The sequence below is a fragment of the Phaethon aethereus genome, assembly GCF_964289735.1.
Source record: "Phaethon aethereus genome assembly, chromosome: 1".
In the NCBI taxonomy this organism is placed as follows: domain Eukaryota; kingdom Metazoa; phylum Chordata; class Aves; order Phaethontiformes; family Phaethontidae; genus Phaethon; species Phaethon aethereus.
The window spans coordinates 183,762,318-183,781,344 of record NC_138575.1 but is presented as its reverse complement, the minus strand read 5'-3'; the positions used below and the strand labels follow the sequence as shown (position 1 = coordinate 183,781,344).

Here is a 19,027-nt window from a genome sequence, read left to right as displayed (position 1 = left end):
ACTGACAGATGAGTAAGAAAGATGGGCTTAGAATAAGTAAGTGCCAAGATGTGGTTGGGAACCAGAGAAACTTGTTTGAGAATAAAAAAATCCTTAGGTTTCACTCATATGGCTTCAGAAATAACTAGAAAGGAAGAGAAAAAAAATCCATGAAGGAAGATCAGACCTCAAACTAAGAAATTAGGATATAGCTAGTAGTATCCTCAGTTAAAGACACAGTCATTAAACTTTTTTTTTTTTTTAATTTTAATAATGAAGAAAAACTTCTGTTAATTGACTCTCACTGGAACTTGGAAAAGGAAGAAAATACTTGCACTACAGCATGCATCCCATAGGAAGCAACTATTCCAAATAATATAATATTCAATCTTAGGCTGTAAGATTCCTATATTTTTGACCCCATTGAAACAAAACCAACATTTTATAATAGGAGATTTCACTACATAACAAGTTTCCAATAAAATGATCTCAGAGCAACTGCTGTTAGGTGGATAAACAGAGACTGGGTAAACTCAGTGGAGAGTAATTGGCTGTGTCCTGTTTTCAGTCAGCAGCTGGCAACAGAGAAAGAACAGACTTAAAGCACCAGGGTAAGCTTGGAGGCTGATTAGTCAGGAAACTATTGCTCAAGGCAGCAAGACTAGGAGCTATCCCAAGAGCTCTCTCACAGCAGTTTCCTCTGCCCTGTGAGACACAACTGGAAATCCCTTAATGCACTCTGCCCTTCATTTATTTTTGCTACTGGACATTTGAGAGCATTTAGGAACGTTACTTTTTTGAGTAGTTGCCTGATGATGGATCACACAGAATTAAAATGATTTTATATTTCTTAGGGAAAGGGGAAGACTACCATCTACAGTACAATTATAAAACTAGGGATTACCTGATACTTTTTATTCTGTACTGAAAAGCCAGAACAGAGCTTGCAACTACTCATGCATCAATCCCGATTTACTTTTTTTGCTGAAATTATAAGCTTATCTTGCATACCAGGAAGGCTACATAACTTAAAGCCACGGTACTGATTCATTCACTTTTAATCTAGCTAGTCTAATGAAACATTAGTACACTCAAAAATATTATCATTGCAGCTAGCAGTATAATATAAATTACACAAACATACTCTACAGTAAAGGGTAGGAGTATCAAAGTACTAGAATTTGGAAGCATGACCAAGTTAGCTATCCAAATTTAATGTAAATTTTAGATATATCCATTGTAAGAAAATTACTTCCCCCCCTAAGAAATTTTATCATTCATTGCCTAGGACAGAATGTACTAACTTAACTATTCAAGCTATTGTTTTATCTTCAGTATTGAGTGTGCTGTGCCATGTTTTATTAACTTTATTATAAACAGAGAATTAAACCATGGTGAAACCTTTTTAGGTCTCTCAGCCTCAAGCACTTTAAATTAGAGGCCTGAACTCATTGACTATTAGCAATTTATATAAGCTAACTCCTCTGTAAGATGGGTATTGTCCCCCTCTCTAGCCAGTATAAGGAGCCTAAGCTCCCTAGATTGTGTATCTATATTTATAAGGTATTTTATCTCTGCAAGAGATTAAAATGCATACATTAATTTTGGGAGATCAGCTAAAAATGCTTAATACCTGATATCCCAGAATAATTAACATTATAAAGCACTTCATGTGTTTAGTGCTTTGATCCTACTGTTTGATCCTACTGTTTTCACTGCAGTTGTCGATGTCAGGTACATCTGTAAAGCAGATCCTGTAGATCTCAGCTCAAGAACCAAACAATGTAAATGGGGAAAAAACCTAAACAACCTAAAACTAAAACCAACAACCCTCGCCCCCATGAATGGTTTAGGACCAGAGGAAATGATAGGCCACTCTACCAGCTTCTAGCATTTCTTTTGATGTAGTTTTCATTTAATCTTATCTCATTTTTTAAACACTGACCAAAATTTAAGAGTCCTCCCCAAGCTCCTCCATTGGCCTAATTGCCTAATTTGGCATCATGGTCATGAGTTATCAGTAGGTTTGGAATCATTAGATTGATTCACCCAGTTCTTGAGCTAATGATGGTGGAGTGAAAGATAAGACATCATAAAGTTTACTGTTTCATGGACAAGATGGATCAAAGAAAATATTTATATTTTAGAATGTAGGATAAAAAAATTATGTTGTCTCCCTTCTCTGGTAATGACAGCCATAAAATGTACCCACTGAAATAAGAATAGGTCCTCAGATAAATTTCTCAGGAGAGAGTTCTTAAGGGAAGAGAAAGTAATTTTGGCAAGGAATTTAAGTAAAGTATTTGAGTAGGAATCTTTACTTTTGAAACTAAGGTAACAAAAAAAAAAAAGATCAAGAAATGTAATTATGACTACAGTAAAAATCAAACAAAACCCCAACCTTATTCAAAGCTATAAAAGCAAGAGACACCTTTATGTAGCAGACCTTTTTTGTAAGATGTTTTATTCTATTACACAGTAGTTTGGATACTATCTCTATTAATAGAGTATATATTCTGATCCCTTCTTCAAAGGCCAGAGTAAACAATTGGAAGATCAATGTAGCCCATCAGTCTCCACCTTGAAAACTTATTTCTCTGGTGAACACACCTGTAGTACCTCAGAATCGCTGCCTCTCAGTTAAGGCACACAATTCTGATACTAACCTTTTCTATTGTTAATAAATTAAGTTACCAAAATAAAAGACTGGTAAAATTTAGGTGCCAAATTCAACCTAATGAAAAGCTTCGCTCAGCTGTGTTTAACCCTGGTTCATCCAAATTCCATTATTCCCTCAGGGAGAGGATTTAAACCACGTTTTCCATATCCCTGGAAAGCGCCCTTCTGTTCATTAGCCCCTCTGCTCACAGAGCTCCACTATAAAGAGCAAACATTACCAAATCTAGTGATTCAAATATTCATATTGAATGGGGAAGGCTGATAATGATTCCTGCTACAAAAATGCAGTGACTGAAATAAAATGCATACCATGACCTGGAAGCTCTAATCATGAAAATACCAGCCTATCAAATTGTTTTCCATTAGGCAGGTATTTGCCAACAAATAGTTTACCTGTGGTTCTATTAAACTCTTTTATCCAATGTTTATATCAAAGCAGTGGTGAATTCATTCCATTCCATGCAACAAATACCTATAATATTAATACAAACTTCTCTATTTCCCTCTACTACAACTTATTTTTTGGTGAAGTAGAAATTAATCTCATATTTTAACTAAAACAGTCAGTAAATTGAGCAAAACAGGAGCCATATCCTGTTTTCAGATTACCTGAAAGGGTTTCCCTCTTTCTGTTTATGAAGAAATTATTTAAAAAAAATGATAAGAATTATACAAAGATATAAGCTATTATCAGAAAATGCTGTGTTTCTAGCTGGTATAGGTTCCCAAATGGCACGGAAGAACTCAATTGACAAAGTGATTCTAGATATAAAAATATATACCTTATTAGTTAATTCAGATTTTAGAAATAGGAAAAAAAAAACTATGAAAGACTGTTCATTATGGCAGCGCGTTCTACTTTTCTGTTGCTTAAGGCTTTCAAATTTCTTGGACATAGCTCCTGAAACTGCCTCTGCCTAGCTTGACTAGGTGCTGTACATAGATGCCCAAATTTGTTTTGAAACCCCAAAACCGGGTTGTGATACCCAGATCTGTTCCTGGCCTAAAAGCTACCCTGCTTCAGGTAGACAAAGTAGTTTGTCCAGAGCTAATTCAAGTATCTGTATGTGCACTGTACTGTAACAGACCATGTACACTCATCTCTTTTCAAATACAAAGAAACAGGCTTAAAGCCTAAGAAAACAGATAAAAAGAAAAAAACTCTGGAATAATTATTTGTCCATGCTGAAAATCTTCTGAGATTTCATTCCATTTCCCTGTTTATGACACTAAGTATTCTTGATGTTATCTTTTCTATTTCTTATTTTATCATTTGCTATGCCACGAGAGAGAAAATCAAAGACTGCAAGCTTGAACACAATGTAGAATAAATTCACTCTTAGTTTTCTAAACCTCAGGTTTTAGATTTTTGAAAATTAAGGCAAATATGGTCAAACTTGTAGGGTCAGATCCTAGAACATTAAGGGAACACATTCACTTACATGGCAAAGAAAGATGAATTAAGAAGTGTGCTTAAAGAATTTCATGAGTAATATTTTGTGCTTTCTCTACATCTTCTGAATTACTGACTAAACAATGTTGCATTAACCAGTTTTTCTTTGATACTTCTACATGGAGTTAGATAAATATCATGAGACAGTAAAGCATGAGTAAAACTCTTTCCCCCAACAAAAGAAAAAAAACTTCACCGTTATAAAAAAGACTTATTTTTAAGATATCATGACAAAATATTGTAACAGAAAGACCATGCCTACTAACAGGGTATTGGTATAGTATTTCAAAGAAAAAGAGATTATATCTTAGCAATCCTGTTTTTTTTGCAAATTTTGAGGAAGTAAAATCTGCTATGAAATTGCATGGACTGCAGATAATTTTGTTTGGTTAAAATGATCTTGCTTTAAAAATAAAAAAAAAAATATATATCATGCCAAGAACAAGGGTCAAACTACTTTACAGTGTACGCTGACAGTGATTCTTGATTAGCCCAATATCCTCCAAAATCCAAATATTCTTTCCTGAAATTACTTAAACTATAGCTTCTCATCTTGGATTTGTAAGCTACATCAACATAAGAAAAGAGGCAGTTGCAGTCCCAACTACCTCACACTACTCCACGTCAGCGTAAGTCTGGCTATCATCTTTGTTTCTGCCATTCGTGTGAAAGCTGTATTTGGCCCCTATCTTTCCTTCCTTCACCAAGTCTGAGACACCAAGAAAAAGTCTCTTGAGGCTTCTGATTATTTTGCTGGGTGATTGATGTAGATTTTGCCTTAGGCATGTATGAAGGAAATACACAAGACTCATCTATTTTTGGAATGAAACAAAGACAATACTGCATTTATCAAGGAACTTACAGATACAACTACCAGTTCTGGTTCAACTTAAACGCCAATTTCCTTTTAGAATATTCCAAAACTTGATGGTAAAGCTTCCAAGTGTTCCTACCCCAACAGAGGGAAGAAGCTGCAGGACACCTTTGTTTCCCCTGCATCTATTTAATGTCCTTTATTTGTACCTTTGCAGAGCATTGGTTTATAATGAAAAAAATCAGGCAGAAACATAACTCCAGTATTTCTTTCACACTGTTCATTTTTGCTCTGTGGCAACAACCACTTAGGAAAAAAATGAAACTAAATTCTCCCAAAGGAGGAAAAAAACCCCAGAACATTAAGGGAACACATTCACTTACATGGCAAAGAAAGATGAATTAAGAAGTGTGCTTAAAGAATTTCATGAGTAATATTTTGTGCTTTCTCTACATCTTCTGAATTACTGACTAAACAATGTTGCATTAACCAGACATTGCTTGAGTCACAAAACAGACTCAGGTGAGGGCTGATACACTGTTTGTTTCCATCTCAGTTTTTGTCCCCAGTGGAGTCTTAACCAGACAAAACTCATTTCTGATGTCTAGCTGATGAAATTTCACTACCCAATATTTCACTTTTTTTTTTAAAGAACAATAACACCTTAAATATATACATATATAACAATAGAAAAAACATTATGGTTGTTGTTCAGTTGATAGATACCTCATTTGTTCTATTTGGATCAGAGTTCTTAAAGCCTTTGAAGAAAGAGGCAGGAGTTTAGATACTACTTGTTCTTAACATTCAGAAAACATTGAAAGTGCCTGGTAAATTTATACCTAAAATCATGTTTAACAAATATGGAAAAGACTTGAAAAGTATTCTGAGAAGTGACAGAAACTCTTCGCTATACAGATCAACTCAGTAATTGTCTTTGAATGGGAAGTTCTGTGTGACTAAACAATGAAAAGACAAATATGGGTAAATTGTTGGCAATTTACAGCTCCCTTCGCAGACTTAAGATTGTCCACTGATGCATATTCAGAAGACTGCTTTGAATATATAACTTGCCTGCCATAGCTTTTGGAAATCTGGTTACCTAGCTAGACGATTATGAAGCTGACATTTACTGTATGTGCAATTATGGAATATACAGTGTCACTGCTTTCAAATGTCACCTCTTTACCACAGTTCTTATCTTGCAGAAAATGTCCTTGCCTCCCTTGAGAGAAGCAGTCTTATTCAACTAGTACCAATGAACACTGGCAAGATATTTACGAAAGCAATTAGCTCTTCTGTGTGCCCAATTTGACATCTTCAAAGGCTCTCATTTCTTAGGAATGAAGTTGTCAAGCCTCTGGAGAATGAGCCCCATTATAAGGTCCACCTTGTCTGAAGGTGGCACCTAAAATTTTTACTCTTAAAAAGCTTTGGTTCTCTTTCTTGTCTATATTATGTTCACATATAATTCTTTATGATAAGACACAGAATTGTAAGATATGCGTGTCATCTTACTCATGGGAGTTGATAAGGGAACTCTTGCAAGACTTCATAAGAGGAGTAATAAAATAGAGACACGACATTTTTTGTAGGATTACAATTCCTCCTCTCCTTTTGTTTTTTGACAGTGTATGTTTGGCTTATACCAAAAGCAAGTCAAGAATTTTTTTTTCTTTCTAAACCAGTATTTTCACAGTACTAATAAGCATTTACTACTAATTTGAAGTACCCTTTTCCATTCTTAACAGAGCTCACGTCCATTTTGCAGCATCTGGCGTTTATAAAAATGAGTGCTTTATACCTCTCTTTATATCAGTCTTTGTTATAAAGGTTGATTTTATTAACTTTGTTGGAAAGGCTCTGAAAAAAAAAATCATAATTTGTCATTTTCCATCCAAAATTCTTCTTGCTGGCTGTCATCCTTTCTGACTTGAATACTTTCTTGACTCCAACATTAAATTACGAGAGAGGGACATCACTAGATCCTAAAAAGTTCGCATCAAAGCTGATCTTATTCCTAGATATTTTGGAATGTAAATTTTTCAGGTCCATCTCTGTGAAAGAGTGTAAATGTATGCAATTATGGCAATGCGGAAGCAGTTCTAAACAAACAAATAAACCAAAAAATTATAAAATTCATGTTCCTTGTATATTTTTTTTCCACACATGCAAAACTGACTCTTATGGTTACAGTTTCTTTGAACTCTGCTGTCTGCTCTAGGAAAAACACTGTATTATAAACAATGCAGATGGTTTCAGGGGAATTATTTCTGTTAGAATAAGCAGCAATTTTACTTGACGTATGAAGTCAATATTGAAGTGAATCTTTGGTCTTAAAATGGGAACAACCAACAACTAAGTTTTGGGGTTTTTAATAGAAATCCTGTTAAATGTTTCCATTTCATAACAGTGTCTATAGATATTCCAAGTCTCCTGTCAAGGAAACTTGTCTACTGAGTAAAACTTCACAAAGCCTTTCAAAAATTTTCACCACCAAAGGTACAAACACTGATGTTTTTAGATCACATATAGAAAGAAGAATAGGCTAACATGCATAGTGCCTTCAAAACAGTATCTACCATGAAGAACTAGTAGTGCTCAAGAATGCATCTTTACTACTAACATGTACTAGGTGAAAAAGTTATCTTCACAGGTTTCACGGTTTCTCCAGGATTAGGTACTTCCTAATGTTCCCTACATACAGTTGTGGAAAAGACAGCAACATACACAGACTAAAGAAAAAAATACGTAAAAATGAGGTTGACATGTCAATCATAGTTTGCCGTCAAATACAGAAATGATGAAATAAGATAGTGACCTCTAAGCGGTTGCACTGTCGGTCTCAAGAATTAAGATGAGCCTGAGCTCATTGTCAGCTATGATTGTCAAAAATAAGGTAGGAGAGACACTAATATGAACCTTAGGTGACAGTTCTATTATGAGTAAGAGATTAAAAAAATGCAAGGAACATGAAAAAAGGGATTTCTTCTGCTTAATTGGGATCAGAATGACATCGCTTGACAAGAATTTTATTTAACAGAGGTGTTTAAAATGCTTCAGAATAAATGTGACATGAAAATTATTCTATTGTTTATAGATTTACTGAACAAACAGCTATAGTAATTTAGACTCTCTTAAAGAGACGTTTGATTTGAATATAGAAACAAGACCTCATGGAAGTGTAGTCCTCAACCCAATTGCAACAGAAAAATCTCTTTCAACCTCTGCAGTCACAAAAAGCAATTTGTATTTTTTGACTTCTATTTTATTATAGCTTTTCTTTACTCACAGCATTTTAAATACAATCTACTTGTAAAGAAAAACACTTACTACTGCATTTGAGGTATATATATGCAATCAAAGCTGCATCTCGAATTTGTATTCATGCGTTTCAGATAACATTACCTTGACTAATATTACTGCAAATACATGCGTAGCCATAGCAGCAGAGAACTTGATGCAGGCTGCAAAGCCTGACCGAAAACTTAGTGAATAATGCAGCTTTCTGTGCTGCAGTGGGCTCTGTGCTGCCTGGGATATGCTGCTATGTGTATTTGAACTCAACTAGCTTGAAATAAATGTGCAAGCTGCAAATATGCCTTGACTGTTGTTGTAAATAACTGATAAACTCAGATCAGCCATAGCTATTAGCTGCTTGAAATGATCTTCTAATGTGCAAAATCCTGATCACTGAGAATTAAGTGCTTTCTTCTGCTCACTAAATAAAATAAAAAAGCTCCCCTGTTAGATGCTACTGAATCAAAATCTTACCAAAGTACAACACTAAAACTATACTAATATTCTACTTGTGTCATACAGTGCTCCAAATGGGAATTACAGCAAAAGCATATACCACAATTTTTACTGCAGTTTATGGCTCTCTGCAGTTAAAGCAAATTGAAACATTAACAGGTAGTTTTGAACATACATGTAATTCATTTGTTAATTTAAAAATACAAAGCACCATGAATGGAAACAAAGAAAATAGATATACCGATCATATCTACATCAACAAAAACCTAGTGAAAATTATTTGTATTCTTAAGATGTTAGAACATTTCCAAGATCCAGCAATTCCAAATGTATAATATTACTACTAGTTATGCAGCAGGGCTTTTCCTCAGCAAGAAATTATCTGACTTGATGGGTCTTGTCACAAGCAGAAAAAATACAACTGGGAATTATGATCACAGCACTAGAGTAGATTTAAACTTGACAAAAACCACATACCATGTTAGAAAGAGACAATCTGTTCAATAAGAGTGCAGTAGGACTGAAAATAAAATAACATACCCAAGAGGCTACCCTGGGATGCAGCATGAGAACCAGTACTCCTTTTCAATCAGAAATAACAGCTGAACACTACCAGAGCTTTCTGGGGAGCTCAACAGATCACAGAGAGAAAAATGGCCAACCAATGGCTAGTATTCCACTAAATTTACTATTCCTCCTTTTTTTCCTTAAGCAGTCCATTTAGTTAAAGGACACAATTTCAGTTCTTAGTTCTAGAGCTAATTAGCCTTGGCTTGCTGCTTTGTATTACTTTGTTTTATAGGGCTTGGCTCAGCCTAACAATAGTTTGGTACTTTGAGTAATATTGTACTGAAGATGACAATGGCAATGGTTAGACAGATTTGCTTCCTGCTTCCATTTATATTACAGCTACGGAGAAAGTTGCATTATAGCTGTATTTCTCTCCTTTGCCATTCCCTGTGAGACATGGAGCCACTACTCTCTAGTTCCCATCTATGCTTGGGTCTGATTTGTACTCCACTTTTTTAGAGAAATATCTTTAATCATCGTAAGTAAAACAGTTTTTATCTGTTCGCTTGGTTTTGTTTTGTTTTGAAACAGAAGAGATTAGCTAGAAGTTGATGGCATCCACCCAACAGAGATTTCTACACTCTGGATGACTCAGAGGACAGATATTTCAAGTCATGGCTTGCAATTCTTTTTGACTGCATGATGAGTCAAAGCAGTTCATTGTTGGAATCTGCAGAGTGTATCGATAAAGTATATCTACTATAAGCGAATCTGTTAGTCTCATCAGAAGACGCAGTAACCAAACCAGTTACCAGTTAACCCAAACAGTCAGAACCAGTACAGAAGCAAACAAGGAAAGTGCTTGAATTGCTACTTGAGGAGTTTCCACATACTTTAAGCCTAGAGTAAGCCAGTGGCTTTTTTGCTATAATAGAAAATTTAGCATCCATTTGAAATTTTAGGTTGGGAAAAATATCAAATCAATGAAAGACCAAGCTAATACTCTGTCTAATGACATAGCCCAATTTTTCTGAAGTAGGCTGAAATCACAGACTTCTTGCTTATACAGTATATATGTAATAAACCATTATATACAGTCTCCATCACTTGTTACACACATAAACATAGAAAGAATAGGTTATTGCATGTGTATCTGTATTAGACATAAAGTGCAAGAAAAAATTATATAGAGGATAATACGGAAAAAACCCTGACATTATACATTGTTGAACTCAGAAACAGAAAAAAAGGAGACTTCCTTATTATAATTCTTGATTTTGGTTTTGGTGTTTGTTTTTAACATGGAACATAAAACATGGCCCTAATGTTTGTCCAAATGCAGTTAGTTTGAAAACTGGAAATTACACTGTCTGTCCACAGGCAGCTAGGTAGATAGATAGAATGGACTGAAAAGAAGCTACATGCAACATAATTGTTCTTATAAGCAGAAACACTTACAGGATAAATTCAGGTGTGCTCTGCAGTTATTATTCAAATATCAATATGCTATGTGCAAGACAAGCACGTGTCAAATATACTTGATCCTTTTTTGAGCCTATTTCCTGTAAGTGAATTAATTATCTTTAAACTGTCCTTCCAGCTCTATTTTATTTAATTTTGTGTTTAATAATGCCACATTCTGTATGTTCTTTTTTGTTTGCTATAGACACTTAAGAAACAAAACTTAAACATGAAGCATAATTAAAATCATCAGTTTGATGGCATCTGCTTTATAAACTACATGGTGCATTTATGCATCAAGGATAATGCATTTCTCCGCAAAACTAAGAAAGGAGATTTTTTTTTGTCTTTACGTTTCAATTAAAATTTTTCTTTAACACAGGTACTACATATGTAAACTTTTTCCTTTTATTATGAGCCACTGAAAACAGCCACCCTGGATTCCTCAAGCTTAGTTAAACCACAACTAATATAGTAATATTCTGTAGGTTGTTGTCCTGGTTTCAGCCAGGATAGAGCTGGTTTTCTTCACAGAAGCTAGTGTGAGACTGTGTTTTGGATTCGGGATGAGGAACTGTTGATAACGTACTGATGTTTTGGGTTGTTGCTGAGCAGTCAAGGACAGTCCAGCTTCTTGTGCTGGCCTGCCAGCAAGCAGGCTGGGGGTGCACGGGGAGCTAGGAGGGGGCACAGCTGGGACAGCTGACCCAGGCTGGCCAAAGAGATATTCCATACCATACAACGTCGTGCCCAGTACATAAACTGGAGCTGGCCGGGGGGCGGAAATCGCTGCTCGGGGACGGGCTGTCGATCACTGGGTGGTGAGCAATTGCTGTATTGGGCATCACTTGTTCTTGTACATTCCTTTGTTGGTATTATCATTATTGTTTCCTTCTTTCTTTCTGTCCTATTAAACCATGTTTATCTCAACCCACGAGGTTTTTTTTCTAATTCTCTCCCCTGTCCCACTGTGGGAGGGGGAGTGAGTGAGCAGCTGCGTGGTGCTTAGTTGCTGGCTGGGGCTAAACCACGAGAGTTGTCTAACAAACAAAGCTAAAAGGCACCCACACGCCATTGTAACTTTACATATTTGACCAAGTCCTACTGATTAGTGAGATAGTTCAGGAGTTTATGAATAAACATATGCATAAGACTCATGCTCAAAATTTGGAGAAGTATTTTGCCATGAAGTAACTCATTAATTTAGTATTACTTTGCTGATGTATCACTTTTGAATTATACTGGTAAATGATAGCTTAAACCATTCCAGCTACAATATCAAGAAAACCAAGACAAACAGAATGAATGCAAAATGTTCTCTGAATCACTAACAGAAACACTTAGTAACATTTAAAACTCCCACAATCTCTGCTTTCTATTATAGTTGCATAATCTATTAAAAATTTAAAAATCCTTGCATAATTGTTCTTAAGGATTATCAAAGCACTGTGTTTAAAAACATAAGTAAATTTTAAATAAATTTAAAAAATCCACAAAAGATAGAAGAGCTTTGCAAAGTAGTAAGTATAGTTTCAGGATGTAATATTCATGTGATTCTTAAAAACCAGGTTCCAATATAGTTTCAGTACTCCACTAATGTAGAAAACTGAAAAAATCACAGCAGTCTTTTGAAAGCACTGATCAACTACATAAGCTAAGAAGAGCATGCAATTCATGAATATGGTTCATTACCATGGTTACAAGCTTTCAGCACAGGCCTCTGTGTGGTTGGACTGAGATTTTGTGGTATGTCTGCAAAAGCAAGGAAAACAATGGAAATAAAACACATCTTTGAATGTTACTGGAATGTTGTAACAACATTACTAAGCAGAATTATTTAGAAGTTAGATATTTCTAGGAGTAAACTGGAAGTTATATACCAGTGAATTAATTTGATTCACTTTTGGGGCAAGATGACTTTTACTTCCCTCATTCAACTATAAAGCATAAGAAGTTAAAGTACATGTGGCTGCATCAAAGACTCTTGTCATAATAACCAGGCTACGCCAAGTTCAGTAAATTAGTCTCCAAACTGCTACTGGCATCAGCAAAACAGCCTGAACATTCCCGAAAGTTGTCATTGCAAGAAAGAATTAAACCCGAGAGCGTTTACTTTCTAGAGCACTGGATCCATAACACTTTTTCTCTGGAAAACAAAATGTAAAATAGATTATTCACCTTTAGACCTCGGTATCCTTTTCCTTCGGTCTCGAAAAGCTGCACCTGACTGCAAGGCCTCCAACAGGCTATCCATCACTCCAGTCTCCTCACCTTCTGTAAAGGAGAAAGAAGGAATCCTCTAGGTTACCATAGCAATATCAAAGCATAAATAATAGAAACAATAAACAACAACAATAAAAGATATTAATGGTGTCATTAAATCTACCTATTTCAGACTTGGACCAGGGTTTTAACGTTCACAAATTGCTCTTTTGCAATTAATCACAACAGATACGGTTTTCTAGACATTGAACTAGGCCAAATTTTATTCCATTCATTTCACATTCCTCTTTCTCTATAGTGAGAGTCAAGCATAGTTTTAAGTGAAAAATCATTTCACTCATATTTTCATTTCAGTACCCTTTCACAACTGCAAATAAGCAGTTTCACGTCAGATTTCAAGGGTTGTGTCTTAAAGGATTTGATATATTAGACAAAAGATCATTTCAGTTATTGTTATAAAAAATTGAAATTGTTTCTCAGCAGGAAGCTGAGTGAACAATATTGGACTGGATAGGATACAGAGTGATATCCATAGATAGCCTTAATCAAAAGCTATTTCCCCTTCATATTTAATAACCTCTGGCCAATATTAAATACTTGATGTAGTTCGGGAAAATTCGACTCATCGTATTACACATGTATGTATAGTATCACCCGAAAGAATTATGAATGTCACTGTGAGATTATAATTAAAAGCAAGCATTAAACACCCTACTTTTATTTCCTCAAATAAACACATCAGAAAATGTTAGATTTTTAAACCTTGTTAACCCCTTGTGTCTACGCCTGGGAGGACAGAGAAGACAGCTCCAGTGATTTATTATACAACGATAAATGACCAGAAAGGAATAAGGAATTACACAATAAAAAACTCATTATGCCTCACTAGGCAAAACTCCCTAAGTCAACACACGCCTTGGAAACAGTCAGACACAGCACACGATTCTGCAGTCACTGCTAACAGTGAATATTCAAATCAGAATCTAATCTAGCTGATAGGTAGAATGAGATGTCATGACACTAATTTAAGGAATTCTGAAAGTGCTGGACTACAAATAAGGGAGCAAGGCAACCTTCTAGACCTGAATATGGGGGAAAATTATTATGGAAAAATTGCTTTCTGACACTCTTTCTATTTGTTTCCCTCCTTTAAAGAAATATCACCTTTCAAAAAGATTTAGAGAATTCCAGCATCATTCTAAGGTAGCTGGTTTCAAGGGCAACAAAAATAATTCAGACAAAAAACCCTCAAAGTTGCAGAAAGGAAAGTCTGCCAAAGTACTGTCAAATCAGCATGGGCCAAATCATGAAAGTGATGTTCTAGAAAAAACATTTTTACTTTCATTATTCTACTGTTAAGAGTTGAATCTAATTTAGCTTCTGAGAACCCTAAGTCTGGATATCATTTAAAAGCAGAAAAGGAAAACATTCCAAAAAGAGGCACAAGATTTTGAGGACCAAGATATTCAAATAATTATTAAAAAAACCAAAACAAAACCAACATTTATTGTCACAAAATTTGAGCTTTCCTGTCCACAAATTACAGAAAAGTGTCCTTCAAATATGACTTAAAGTCACATAGTGGTAACCTCCTCATAAAATAATAAGAGTTTATACATTCAAAAATTCTATACAAATACACATATAAACATATGCACAGCTCACAACAGATGTTCCCAAACACTGACTCAAATTTAAAATACATTTTCATAAACGTTTTTGTAACTTCCTCTATTACACCAGCAACTGCTTTATTATTTACAGAAGGACCAAAATATTTTATTTTAAAAGCTGGTTTTGTGCAATTGTATTAAAAATTGCATTTAGTTGGCACTTCTGTTCCTTTTGCTTTCATTTTACCCATTCCTTATTTTCTGATAATTCTACATGTATATTTCTGTTTAGAAAATTATTTTAATTTTTGGAATTTCCTAAAAATATCCTCTACAGAGAGCCCTCTTTCTTCTTAGTAGCGTTTGATTTGCCACCTTCCCAAGATGCTGGTCCTTAAAGTAACAAAACTGTAATCTGAGAACACCCTTAGAAACAGGATCATTTAGTTTGGAAAGGACCTTTAAGATCATCAAGTCCAAGCGTTAACCTAGCACTGCCAAGTCCACCACTAAACCATGTCCCTAAGCACCACATCTACACCTCTCTTAAATACCTCCAGGGATGGTGACTCAACCATTTCCCTGGGCAGCCTGTTCCAATGCTTGACAAACCTTTCGGTGAAGAAATTTTTCCTCATATCCAATCTAAACCTCCCCTGGCACAACTTAAGGCCGTTTCCTCTCGTCCTATCACTTGTTATTTGGGCGAAGAGGCCAACACCCACCTTGTTGCTACAACCTCCTTTACCCCCTTTCAGATAGTTGTAGAGAGCGATAAGGTCTCCCCTCAGCCTCCTCTTCTCCAGACTAAACAACCTCAGTTCTCTCAGCCACTCCTCTTAAGACTTGTGGTCTAGAACCTTCACCAGCTTCATTGCCTTTCTTTTGACATGCTCCAGTATCTCAATGTCTTCCTTGTAGTGAGGGGCCCAAAACTGAACACAATACTCAAGGTGCGGCCTCACCAGTGCTGAGTACAGGGGCACGATCACTTCCCTACTCCTGCTGGCCACACTATTCCTGATACAGGCCAGGACGCTGTTGGCCTTCTTGGCCACCTGGGCACACTGCCGGCTCATGTTCAGCCGGCTGTCAACCAGCATCCCCAGGTCCTTTTCCGCCGAGCAGCTCTCCAGCCACTCCTCCCCAAGCCTGTAGCTTGTGTGGGGTTGTTGTGACCCAAGTGCAGGACCTGGCACTTGGCCTTGTTAAACCTCATACAACTGACCTCTGCCCATCGATCCAGCCTGTCCAGATCCCTCTGCAGAGCCCTCCTACCCTCCAGCAGATCAACACTCCCACTCAACTTGGTGTCATCTGCAAACTTACTGAGGGAGCACTCGATCCCCTCATCCAGATCATTGATAAAGATATTGAACAGAGCTGGCTCCAAAACTGAGCCCTGGGAAACACCGCTTGTGACTGGCCACTAACTGGATTTAGCTCTGTTCACCACCACTCTTCAGGCTTGGCCACGCAGACAGCTTTTTACCCAGCAAACAGTAACCATTAGTTCTTCTCTTATCTCTATACTTTGTACCATCAGACTAGTTAACTTAACCATACACAAAAGAGCTGCACACACACACAAAAAGAAAATTAGCAAATACTTTATAGTTTTTCATAACATTTATGTACGCTTATTTTCTCTACAATACAATGCAGATATAGAATAAACATGAAGACTGAAATACAAATTTTTCTCTTGCTTTCTGTTTGGTATAACATACTTTATTACACTGAAGTTTGCTCTCTTATGACTAATGGACTACCACAGCTATTAATATGGCTTGGAACATACCTTACAAAAAATTACTCAGATTATGTATTTAGCTTCCTGGTTTTTTTTTGTTGTTGTTTTTTTGTGGTGGTGGGGATTTTTTGCCCCCCCCCCCCCTTTTTTTAAACTTTCCTTTCTGCATCTGATGTCATGCAATTCTGTAAAATACTTATGTCTGGAATAAAAACATTTGGTGAACTGGTTTGAAGCCAAAGTGATGCTTGAAGAAATTTTAAAGTGAATCTATAAGTAACATCAAGGTACATAAATGTTGGAGGAAAGTTTATAAGCATTTTGGGTAATATGAATTCAAAGAAAATTGAATAATATCACAGTCCACAAAATGATACCATAAATGTTTATGGAAAAGAGTTCGTAAGCTTTGTTTTAGGAACTAGGACTAACAGAAGAAAAATTTCAGTCCTGTTTCAGCATGTCATCTCTTTCCTTTTAAGTCTATCAAAGACTATTATGGATTTCATAGTTATTTCAAAAACTTAACAGTTTTCAGTAGAAAAAAATCCTGATGCATAATCTGCTATACTATAAAAAGGCCCATCAAATAACTAAAAATAGATTTAAATAAAAGAATAGAAATACTGCAAAACCACAACTTGTTGTAACATACTTACGGGTAGTATCTGTTTTTCACACTTATCTAAATTCACTGTAATCACAAACTAGATTGTAGATTAGTGCTTCCATTAACATACAAAAAAGTTAATGGAAGAATAAATGGAGTATATAGAAACTTGAATTAAAAAATTCCTCTAGTAGTTTTCCTGTATGCATGGCTGTATTAAAAAAACTTAACCACTGCAAATAAAACCATTCATAGTTATTAATCTATGTACTCTAAACATGCAGAAAGCTTGTTTTTTAAACTTCAACAGTTAGATTCCAAATTCTGTTTTTTGATGCTTACGCCAACAGTTCACTGTGACACCGTCTATGAAGTTACACAGCTAGCTATTAATACCCATACTATCTATAATATAATAAAAATGACAGAAAGTTTGAGAAATAAAAATGTACCATGTGGTATTTTAGAAATCTTTTAAACTGCCCTGGGAGAACTGCATACAACATTGCCACAGTGATAGTGTAAGAGTCACAAATATTGTTCAATATTAACACTTCCTATGGGACCTTTAAATCGGCTTTCACAAGCTGCTGCAGGCTGCTGTCACTAGTCCCAACTGGCTTCCTAATTAGTCAAGTGTATCAATCTTTTGACATCCTAGAACTAGTAATATCAGTTGGCTTGCAGATAGCTACATAGCCCACAATAATTCCTTTGAGAAATACACCCTTTTATGATCTAAATGATCTCTTTTCCTTCAATTGCAGAATAGGAGATTTAAATACTTTTTAATATCATACCTAATTAAAACTCATACAAATGTCTTTTAAATACCATCTAAAGCAGAAGTAAACTTGCCAAAATAGCTGGTAAGTTCTGCCCTTGACATTTCAGTGCCAAGTCAGATATAAATTGCCTAATTTCATAATTATGTCTTTAAAAATGTTAAGAATATTAGAGACCCTTCTCCTTCAGTACGCTATCATAAGCTTTACAGTACCACTTTAATATGTCTTATGATGATAGCAACAGATACTGCAGTTAGTAATGACTCCTGCATTTTATGTACTTATTAAGGAACAAATTATATATATAATTCCAGGAGAAGTAGTCCATTGACATGATAGAATCATGAATATCATTAGCAATGTGGTTTTAAAGCAAGAGTGGTGCAACAAGATTACTTTGGATGAAAATGCTTCATTTTTACAGTTCCCCTGCATCTGTCCAATACAAACTAAAATACCACACTTAACACTAGGACTCCAGAAGTTCACTTTACTAGGATAAAAACATTGAATAATACATCTATTTCTCCCTTCAAGGAATCAAAGCTTTATTCAGCTACTCTCAAAAAAAAAAAAAAACAAACCAAAAAACCAACCTGCTTTTTCTTAGTGAAGGAAATACTAGGCAGCTTCAGAAAAACCAAACCAAGAATTCTTTAGCATGGTTTTTGTGGATGTTGTCTGTACACTTAAAAGATTTATCCACAGAGACTTTGACTGTCATTTTCCACTGAGATCTATTTTATGGTATGGTAGTTACATACAGCTTTTTGATACACTGTAAGTAATGGAAAGGATCAGCACCTAAAGTCAACTTCTAAATACTAAGCCTCACCTGAAAATAAAATTGCACAATTTGGACATATGTATACATTAAAAACAGACCTTAATATTTCATAGCTGTAACAGAAGTAAAAGGATGCAAAAACTTGAGGTTACTCATCAAGTTATCTGAATTAGCAAAGACTTCAATTATATTTATATAATCTTCAAAGTAACTCCAGATAACATGACCGCACTCAAGATTTTATATAATTCAAAAACAAATTTGAAGTGCTTGAAGCTATTGGATTTGTTTTTCTTGTCTGAAGAATTAAGTTCTGATTTCACAATTCAGTAATTACCACAGTGAATACCTTTTTTCTTCTTGTTTGACTAGAATACAAACAGGGCTTTTTCTCTTCAGTGCAGGATATAGTTCAGGTTGGATATATTGTACCCAGTTTTTGATCAAGTGAAATTTAATCTCTTGGCAGCCTTCTTCCACATTTAGCTACATCATGTCTTGTGCCTTAATGTACAAAAATTTTTGAGGCAAGTGAATACCAAGCTTGGGATAACGATGGCAGAGATTATTCCAGACTTTTCACACAAGGAGAAGGAGGAAA

General features: G+C 35.5%; 1 protein-coding gene across 1 annotated transcript in view; it reads right to left on the bottom strand.

Annotated features, from left to right (window-relative positions):
* DIAPH3 (diaphanous related formin 3) overlaps positions 1–19,027 on the bottom strand; it is a gene marked incomplete at both ends in the record, with an annotated part of 257,494 nt that overhangs the window by 45,276 nt on the left and 193,191 nt on the right. The window contains 2 exons of the mRNA XM_082008899.1: positions 12,345–12,404; positions 12,831–12,926. Coding sequence (XP_081865025.1) covers positions 12,345–12,404; positions 12,831–12,926 — 156 coding nt within the window. The remainder of the gene's footprint in view (positions 1–12,344; positions 12,405–12,830; positions 12,927–19,027) is intronic.